General features: G+C 44.8%; 1 protein-coding gene across 1 annotated transcript in view; it reads left to right on the top strand.

The window, feature by feature from the left end:
* Positions 1–483: 483 nt before the first annotated feature.
* The window catches only part of epha6 (eph receptor A6), a gene marked incomplete at both ends in the record, with an annotated part of 43,907 nt that continues 34,240 nt past the window's right edge, over positions 484–10,150 (top strand). Inside the window, 2 exons of the mRNA XM_083691199.1 lie at positions 484–562; positions 4,880–4,944. Coding sequence (XP_083547325.1) covers positions 484–562; positions 4,880–4,944 — 144 coding nt within the window. The remainder of the gene's footprint in view (positions 563–4,879; positions 4,945–10,150) is intronic.

Genomic DNA, 10,150 nt, shown 5'->3' with positions numbered 1-10,150 from the left:
GGACATACTTGGTGGGTTTTTTTATGAGCTGTTCGAATATTTTATGTTTCGTGGACACGTGAGCTGAAATAAATAGATGCATAGATAAACCACATGCCGTCTGGGGAAAAGGCTATCCGTTGAGGAAACGATCGGGACACATCTCCTGCAACTCGCGTGGGACTACAGTTCACGCTATAAAACTGATGTTGGTGAACACGAACTGTCTAATCCGTAGTGAATATTTGGTCGATTTCGAAGTCTGTTGTTTTTAGGTTCAACTTTATCTATTGCGTAAAGTCGTCTTTGCGCGCAATGGCTCGGCGCCTGCAAAGTCTCTCTGTATCTTCATGTGGCTGGAAGCAGGGAGGCTGATAGCGCGGGCTGTGCGTGTCTGTCTATCAGTAGACTACTCGGAGGATATTATAGATCTCTGCGGGATATTTTTTGAGGACTTTCGACTGACGTTCGATACCTGGTCTTTTCCAGTGGATGTTTTTAGACATGTGTCTCAGTGGGAAATACTGCCTGCTCTTTCTGTTACTTAGAAGTATCCTGTCGGACCCAAATCACACGAATCAAGGTGAGAATTGTTATGTCCCGTAGCCTAGCCTATCCCGTTTATTGTGCTCAGGCCAAGGTTGTTTTGAAGATCTTGATTTTAACTTTAAATCATAGCAGATGTCCACAAAGCATCGTGTCGTGCCCTGAGTTTGGAAAGCTATAATAACTGCAAGTGGGACACATAGTGGGACTGTATTATGTATTATTTGTATGATCTGTATACATAACTAGCCCCGTTCTTTTGGTTCACTGATCGTATCACGTTCTCTTGACTGAGCGCGTCGAGTTGTGCGCACACAAATAATATCATCTCTCCAGCACACGCAGCAATGTTGTTGGGATGCTTATCTATGCATTCTACATACTGTATTATGTATGCAAGCTATATGTATGTATGTATGTATGTATGTATGTATGTATGTATGTATGTATGTATATATGCATGTATATATGTAGCCTGTGTATGTAGATAGGCAGGTAGGGAGGTATAGGATAGATACTGTATGATTACTGTAAAGAAAAAAAGTATATATTGTTGACAAGATCACATGCCTTTTCACAATCCACATATAACAATATTTGTTTCTACCAGGCTCTTCTAACCGTTCAATCAGTCACATATATAAACACACATATATATTCACATATATACACGCACACACACACACACACACACACACACACACACACACACACACACACACACACACACACACACACACACACACACACACAGACACACACACAAACACACACAAACACACTTCCTCTTGCTTGTCCTTCAATCTCATACACTTTGAGCAATAACCCCATTGAGCAATAACAGGTGCTTGTGATCATGGCTTCCTTCCAGTCTTATTTGAAGTGGATGGAAAGCTTTACTCATCCTCTTAGAATGCTAATAATTACAATAGTGGCATGAAGGAGCACCACTGAATGTGAGCAGATTGGCTCATCTGCCTCCCATGCTTCCCCAGAGATGAATGGGATTCTGCAAGACTCCAACTCAACAACTCAATAAGTGTGTGTTTTTTAGTTGAGCGAGTTTCACCAGAGCTGTTGCATAAGGGAGCTGTTGGCCTAGAAATAGTCTGTTAACGTACAGTTTTTGCCTTTTGACTTTTCTGTAGCTTTGAATTATAATGGAATATTTAATTGATTGAATATGCTTAATTCCTCCCACACACACAGTAAGGAGCAAACACACACACACACAGACACAGACACAGACACAGACACAGACACAGACACACACACACACACACACACATGCATGCATGCATGTACACACACAGCCACCCCACCCCCCCACCCACACACATACACACACACACACACACACACACACACACACACACACACACACACACACACACACACACACACACACACACACACACACACCTTCTGTGTTAATATAGGCAATCACTGAAGTTGGGTTTGCCTCGGCTCTTGACATTTCCATGTCTTGCTTTTAGCGGTGCTCTCCAGGCTTCCCTCTCCACTCACAACCCTAAACACCTCTCTAAAAGCACTAATGCATGACATACCAGCCACGTCAGGATGACATACCAGCCACATCAGGGACATTTAGCCTATTCTCAGCACAGGACAAAACAATTTCAGAATTCACATGGCACATTGTTTTTTTTATCTTTCTGCTCTGTGAAAAATGACAGAAAGAGACAGAGAAAGAGAGAAAGGGATGTTGAGAGAGACGTTGTTACAGAAACCTCTGTTACAGTACCTAGTGGTGCTTGTCGACCTGATAATTCTCAGTCTGTCCAATCAAAGAGCTACAGACCAGAAAGATCAGCAGATCAGCACCTTGACTCTTGAGTCTTGCCTGCCAGCCTCCCCTAGTCCCCAGGATCAGGTGGGCAAGCGAAGCAGATCCACACCTCTCTACCTGGCACACTCTTCAAACACACTCCCTCTGATCAGGAGATGCCGAAAGGAGTCCCAGACATTACAGACGTCTGGGTGTTCTGGGTGTTCTGTCCCCTGCCGGCGTCTTCCCTGAGACTCTCCCTGGCCTATTTAAAGAAACTGGACGGACGGACGGACGGACGGACGGACGGACGGACGGACGGACAGACAGACAGACAGAAAGAGAGAAGAGCTGCCTCAGTGCTGATGTTTTTGTTTCCAGAGCAGAACCTCTGTCATGAAAACTCCAGATTCAGTAGTTGATTCAGAGTGAGATGGAGCCTGGGATTCTCGGATTCTTGTCGAGGGGTAATCAAGACGTGATAGAGTTATACAAAGATGTAGAGAGAAGGAGCAGCCTCTACCCTGCACACACACACACACGCACGCACACACACACACACACACACACACACACACACACACACACACACACACACACACACACACACACACACACACACACACACACACACACAGGAATAGTTTGATGTGCAGAGAGCATGGGGAAGGAACGCCTTCTGATTTTCTCCATTTTAAACCATCTGATTGAGAAGAGTATTGCATTTGAGGTTTGATTGGCTGGTCATTTGCTGGTAGTCACTTTACACCCAAGGAAAAGTTACTCTAAATCTCTCATTCCATCTCAATTTTAGTTCCAGATAAGTCCGCTGTTTTTTCCTTTCATGCTGTCGGGAAAATTTGGATTGAGAGCGGAAGTTCCTCCATTATCGCGCCCCCAGACAAAGTGGGGGTCTAGACAGTGATAATATGATTTAGTCTAGCAACCAAAGTGCTCTTCTCCATTTCTGGTTTCCTTTCTGTGTGTGTGTGTGTGTGTGTGTGTGTGTGTGTGTGTGTGTGTGTGTGTGTTTGTGTGTTTGTGTGTGTGCGCTTGTGCGCATGTATGTGTGTGTGTGAGTGTGGAAATGTGTGTATCTGTTTCAGTGAGTGTAAGTTTGTGTAGTACCAGTCCATTATTTCTTGGCTCTCTGGGTCGTGAAATTAAATTACATTTCAACCCAAATTACACTGTGTGTGTCTGGAGTAGTATTAGGTCAAAGGTACAGCACCTCTGGATCCCATTCCCCTCCCTTCCATCTGTGTGGTCTACACAATAGACACCTAATATAGAACCTAGAATCACTCAAGTCTCTCTCTCTCTCTCTCTCTCTCCCTCTCTCTCTCCCTTCCTCCCTCCACCTCTCTCCCTCCCTCCCTCCCTCCCTCCCTCCCACCCCAGGAAGTCCATTATGATCAAGACTTACATTATGAACAAAGCAAAACCCAGATGAATACGGCGGGCTGGTGTAAATATTGAATATTGAAGCCAGTCTTCTCTTCTCCTCTACCTGTGTTCCCTTCTTCAAAGCTTGGAGCTCTCCATTATCAACTCCATGCTCACTCAGAGCCCATTGTAGCCATGGATGACACACACACACACACACACACACACACACACACACACACACACACACACACACACAATGTGGTGCTCTGATGTATGAGTGGATGGCTTAGAACGACACGCTTTATTGATAGAGATTGTAATTAACTGGGTGTGTGGAGACAAAGGAAATTGCACATTCATCATATCAAATTGGCTTAGTGGGCTTACCAAGGGTCTGATAATGGCTCTCTTCACGCCTGGCCGTGACTCGGGTGCAGAGAGCTGCACCTTTATACACACATGCACACACACAAGATATGCGCACACACACACACACACACACACACACACACACACACACACACTTGTCATTAACTTGTCATTCTCTCACAGATACGAGGACATCTTTATAAGGTTGACATGGTGATGTGCTGAACAATTCCGAAGGACTTCTTTTTATTTATTATTATTATTATTTATTTATTTTGTACATATATTGTACTACAGTCTATGCCTTTTATATTCATGTAACAAAATTGTTTGTTTTTTTGTACATGAAACTAACTTGACTAAACTTTCTGTACAGAGGGGACTTACAGCACAGTATTCTCAATAAAATCTGCTCTTGTAGAGAGCTGCTCTTGTATTTTCATTCACATGGTAAAATTTAGTTTTTTTCTTTCCTGGAATAATGAATTTAAAGTGAAGTTCTTTGCACCTCATATGTACTTTGAAGTAATTTCTTTCCTCCATCCAAGTAACCAAGTTCATGATCTGACTTTGATTTCTCTGATCTGTGTCTGAGTTTTGTTGTTACCCTAGTACAAGGCACCGGGATGGGAGGTCCACATGGTCCTGATTCTGGCCCCCTTGGAAAATGCCTTTGGACAAGTATCTGTGTGTTGACAGGTTGATAACTCTTGTTTGCTCTCTCCCTTCCCCCTCTACCCTCTCTTTCCTCACTCCTCTCTTTCTATCCTCTTTTCTATCCTCTACTACCCCCCCCCCCCCCCCCAGTGGTTCTGTTGGACACCACAGCGGTTCTGGGAGAGTTGGACTGGAGGACCTACCCAGTGAATGGGGTAAGTTACAATAGCATCACAGCCTTACCTCTGATCTGGTTCTAAACCCTATGATACCCAATACATTCATTAAGTTACCCCCAGAACGTGGCCCATGTTGCTCCAGCCCATTTTTAGGATCTGATTCAACAAATGAAGGGCTTCTCACGTAACTCATACTGTCTGATTAGTTGAATCAGGTGAGTTAGTGGTGGGCCAGAAAAAAAATGTGCCCCCACCCGGAGATCCCACAGAAATAGACTGGGAGTTGCTGATCCGGCCTACTATTGTGATCAATATGACAAACGTCAGACTAGTCAGACTAAACTAACCTCAAAGGGCTTTTCTATGACCTGACACTGAATATAGGTTCTTCCATTGGTCTACCCCCCCCCTACCCTCCCCCCCCATTGCCAGTCTTTTATGCTGACATTTGGTATTTAATACTCTGATTTAAATGACTTTTCATTCCCATTTGTTCACATGATTAATCAGAGTTCAACCCGCTGACCTGCAGAATGGCTCAGACTGCTAATAAATCAAATTGACTCCCATCCACCCAATTAAACATATTGAAAAGAAATACTGTTGCATTGAATTGGAACTTCATTATGTGGCCTCTCACTCTCTGTATCTCTGAATTTCACCTCATCATTCATCTTAAAACATATGGGTTAAATTCCCTTATATAAATTCAGATAGGTAGACAGGGCAGGCAGATAGGCAAACAGACAGGGCAGGCAGATAGGCAGACAGACAGGGCAGGCGGGCACGTAGGGCAGGTTGGGCAGGTAGGTTTTGTACATCGGGCAGGTGGAGATGATGACGAGAACAGAGAACTGGAGCCTGGCCACGTCCACACACAACACAAACAGACAGACAGACACAGACAGACAGACAGACACAGACAGACAGACACAGACAGACAGACAGACAGACACAGACAGACAGACACAGACAGACAGACAGACACAGACAGACAGACAGACACAGACACAGACAGACAGACAGACAGACACACAGACACAGACAGACAGGAGAGAGGGAGGCACTGGCACCGACTAGGAGGAAGTGGAGGGTGTGACAAAAAGAGCAACGTGTTTTTACCGTACCATTCCATGCATTACAATGATCACCTTGAACGTATAGTCATCCGCTATGCTGCCCTTCATGCTAACAAGTTACTGTAGAATGGTAAAGAAAACAGACATACATTTCCCGCCTGCCCCGCTACACAATGTGACAAAAGTTCTAACGCTATTCACGTTTCCGTGCATTTTCCCTCCGCTACAGTCCGTTCCTCTGCGCCTTGTCACAACAAATGTATTAGCCGTCAACAACAAGAGACTCAGTCAGTGCCTACGACCGTGTATGTGTCATACATTCCTGAGATATACTCCGGGATGGTGCCGTGGCATCCACTCTGAAGAAAATGTTTTTTTTTGCTGACAAGCGCTGCGGTTCAGCACAACTTTTCCAGCGGCAAAACTGTAGTTCTACATCTCCCTCTACCAACCAGCACGTTTCTCACGTAAATGTGCTTTCCGACGCTCTCTTATCACGGCATCCCAAGCTGTGAAAACCATCTGGACCTTCAAAACAGAGATTAGAATAAGTGGACATGTTTTTGAGAGCGTCTCAGGGCATTGAATAGACAAGACAGCTTGGTGTCACGTCTACAAATATCTTAGGAATGTTCATGCATCAGACAGACCCGTGCGTGTATTCTGTGTGATCTCATCTAACTGCCAGATTGGGATGTAGTGCCAGGTGTCAGTGGAGCCTGAGGGGCTCAGGTCTTATATTAGATGAATTATAAATCCATCACAGTGAGTCAATACAAACAAAGATGTGTTTAGGGGCCAAAAGACCAATATTGAACAACCCCCCCCCTGCCCCCCAAACACACACATACACACACACGCACATACAACCACACACACGCAGGAAAGCACATACAGTACACAAACCCCCCTAGGGTGACCCAAACAGATTGCCGGTGGGAACACCACATGCTTCATTAGCGGAGCAAAACACAACAAAACAAGCCACCCACCTCCACAACCAATCAATAATTCATTTCATAACAACAGGGATGTAATGATATTTTCACACCCTTTCACTCTCTCCCTCTCCCCCCCCCCCTCTTTCTTTCTCCCTCTCTCTCACTCTCTCTCTCCCACTCTCTCTCTCTTTGTTCCTCTCTCTCTCCCTCCGTCTCTCTCCATTTCTCTCTCTCTCTCTCTCTCTCTCCCTCCCTCTCTCTCCATTCCTCTTTCTCTCTCCCTCTCTCTCTCTCTCTCTCTCTCTCTCTCTCCCTCCCTCTCTCTCCCTCTCTCTCTCTCTCTCTCTCTCTCTCTCTGTCTCTCCTTCTCCTGACTTCACTTCCCACAATCCAGCTGGTGTGTGTGTGTGTGTGTGTGTGTGTGTGTGTGTGTGTGTGTGTGTGTGTGTGTGTGTGTGTGTGTGCGTGTGCGTGTGTCTCTCTCTCTCTAAGATTGTTTTCTTATGAAAAGCGGGAGGAGGGTTTTTATTAACTCAGTCCACTGACATATACAGTATGTCCTCTGGGACTCTAAGTTTGCTTATGGAGCTTTGTTGCCTGCTCCTGGCTTTGCTCCCTGAGGTCTACCCAGTTCAATTACACAACATATTACAGGAAACTGCCCTGTAAGTGAAGTCATATCTATGATAGCAGGTAGCAGGGGTGGATGGTGGAGGTAGAAATCAGAGGATGGGCTCATTGTAATATATTTGCATTCCTCATTCTATACCTTGCATTACAATGAGCCCGTCCTCCGATTTCTACCTCCACCAGCCTCTACCTCTACTAGCTCATAGCTGGTATATGAGCATTGCTTTTGTCTGTATTTTTGTCTTCCCTAATGTATTGTGAATTACTCAAAGATCCTCCATAAGTTACAGTAAGGAAAGATAAGAGAGCCAGACAGAATGAATTACCGTCTACTCTCCTTTTGAAAATCCCAGTCAGACAGGAGAGAGAAAAGTGGATTGGGATAATTCATGTCTGTCTGTGTTTCTCTGCTCGGTCCTCCTCTGCCTCGCCTGAGTTAATGTCTCCACTTCACATGTCTGGCCCGTGATGAGTATGAGTGATGTCTCTGTGAGCGTCAGGATCGATCTTTATGATATGCTGTACTGTCTTTACGACGCGCATGTACCAGTAGATAATATCTTTATGATGTTCTGTTGTACTCGCAGAGAATATTTTTTATGATGTGCTTTATCAGGACAGAATATCTTTATGGTTTGTTGTATCAAGAGAGAGGGGACTCGCTAGATAGATCCCGTTGACGGATGAGCAGTGAGACGATGCTGATATGGACTCCGGCTAGTGTGATTGAAGAGCAGGTCAAAGGTCACGAGGAACCGCAGTAGTGGTTTTCATAAGAGACAACCTTGGAATACCGTATGCGCGCACACACACACACACACACACACACACACACACACACACACACACACACACACACACACACACATGCTCCAGGAGCAGTGAAAACCCTAGCCAGTGCTAGTAGGATAGACTATCTTTATGGTTTGTTGTATGAGGAGAGAAGAGACTCACGAGATAGGGTCTGGTCATACATGATGAGTGTTGCAGCACAGTAAGTAGATTCTGAGCTGGACTCCGGCTACTGTTTTTATGACAAGACATAGGCATGCCGTCTGTGAGAGCAGAGAGGGCTCAGTAATATTCCACTGGGTTGTAAGAGACAACTTTGGAATACCACATTACCACACACACACACACACACACACACACATATGCATGTGTGCGCGCACACACCCACAGCTACCCTCCAGGATGCTGTTGTATTAATGTAGAGTGGCCTTTTGATGTTGACTACACACACCTTCAAATAAACAATACACATAAGAAGACTATACTCAAAAGCATAGATCGTCCTCATGGGACAGTATATTGCAGTATATAATGATGTGAGACCATTGGAAACTTTAAACAAGTTAATCTCAACTTTTACATTGCCTTACTTTGTGGTTTTCTCTGGCAGGGAAAGGCTGTATGTTCTCCAGCTCATCAGAGAGTCTTTTAGTCTGCAAGAGTAGCCTTCCTGCCTTTAACAGACTGCTGCTGATGCAATCTTTGTCTGAGATGTAAAAGCGGTTGTGATAATGAAGAATAAGACAAAGACAGGATGTTCAGATGAGATGACCAGAGGGAGGGAGGGGGAGGGAGGGAGGGAGGGAGGGAGGGAGGGAGGTGGAGATTATTGGGCACAGCAGCAGAGACAGTCAAATTAGATCCCTTATCTCTTGGCTACTATAATTGGGATTTTATGACCACAAGTGTTATTCCAACACCTTGAAGAGTGTAATCTAAGAAAATCGGATAAATCAGGGGAGCAGAGAGGAGGGGAGGGGTAGCAGGGGAGGGTGGTGGAGGTAGAAATCGGCGGATAAGCTCATTATAATTGTTCCATCCCTCGTCCTGTATGCGGGGGGGTTCTCCTGTCGTGCTGTGTTTCGTGTTCCCGTCTACGTCTTCTCCTCTCACTCTCACTCTCATACAGAGAGTCCACGATTGGCCTGTCAGTTCCATCCGTCATCATTCGCGCACCTGTTCCGGACCAATCAACCGTCCGTCCGTCTATTTAAAGCCCCTCCTGTCCTCTGTTTGTCCTCTGTCATGTTTTGTTTGGTGTCGATTGTTGAAAGTGAATTAGCCAAGCCACGTGCATATTTAACTGTTTCTTGTTATGGTTTAAAACTATACACGGTATAGTGTTTTTATTTTGGTTTTTACGCGCAGGGACAAGGGGAGAGGATAGGTAAGCTGCGCATGGGTTTACTCTGCATCACGTAGCTGCCTCTCTGTTATAAACATGAGGCTAGGAACGGGTGCCCCCATGTGTTTTTTTTAGTAGATCTTGTGTGGCTAGGTAGCTAGGACTTTCTTTTAATACGTTTTTTTTTTTTGGTACCGTTCACAGTCCTCTTTGTTCCCTTGTGGCGACCATTTGTTTGGACAATAAATATTCTTTCATTTTAGTTCTGGTTCATAGCATTTGTGTGGCAACGGACCTACATTCAGCATTCTCGCTGTATTGTGTTAGGCCCTTATTTTACTCTATTGTTAAGAGCAATCTCACTACAAGCTCAACGTATTAAAAAAATGTCCTAGCTACCTAACCACACAAGATCTACTAAAAAAAACACATTCCTAGCTTAATGTTTATAACAG

The sequence above is a fragment of the Argentina silus genome, assembly GCF_951799395.1.
Source record: "Argentina silus genome assembly, chromosome: 19".
Classification (NCBI taxonomy): Eukaryota; Metazoa; Chordata; class Actinopteri; order Argentiniformes; family Argentinidae; genus Argentina; species Argentina silus.
This window is presented reverse-complemented; position numbering and strand designations above follow the sequence as displayed.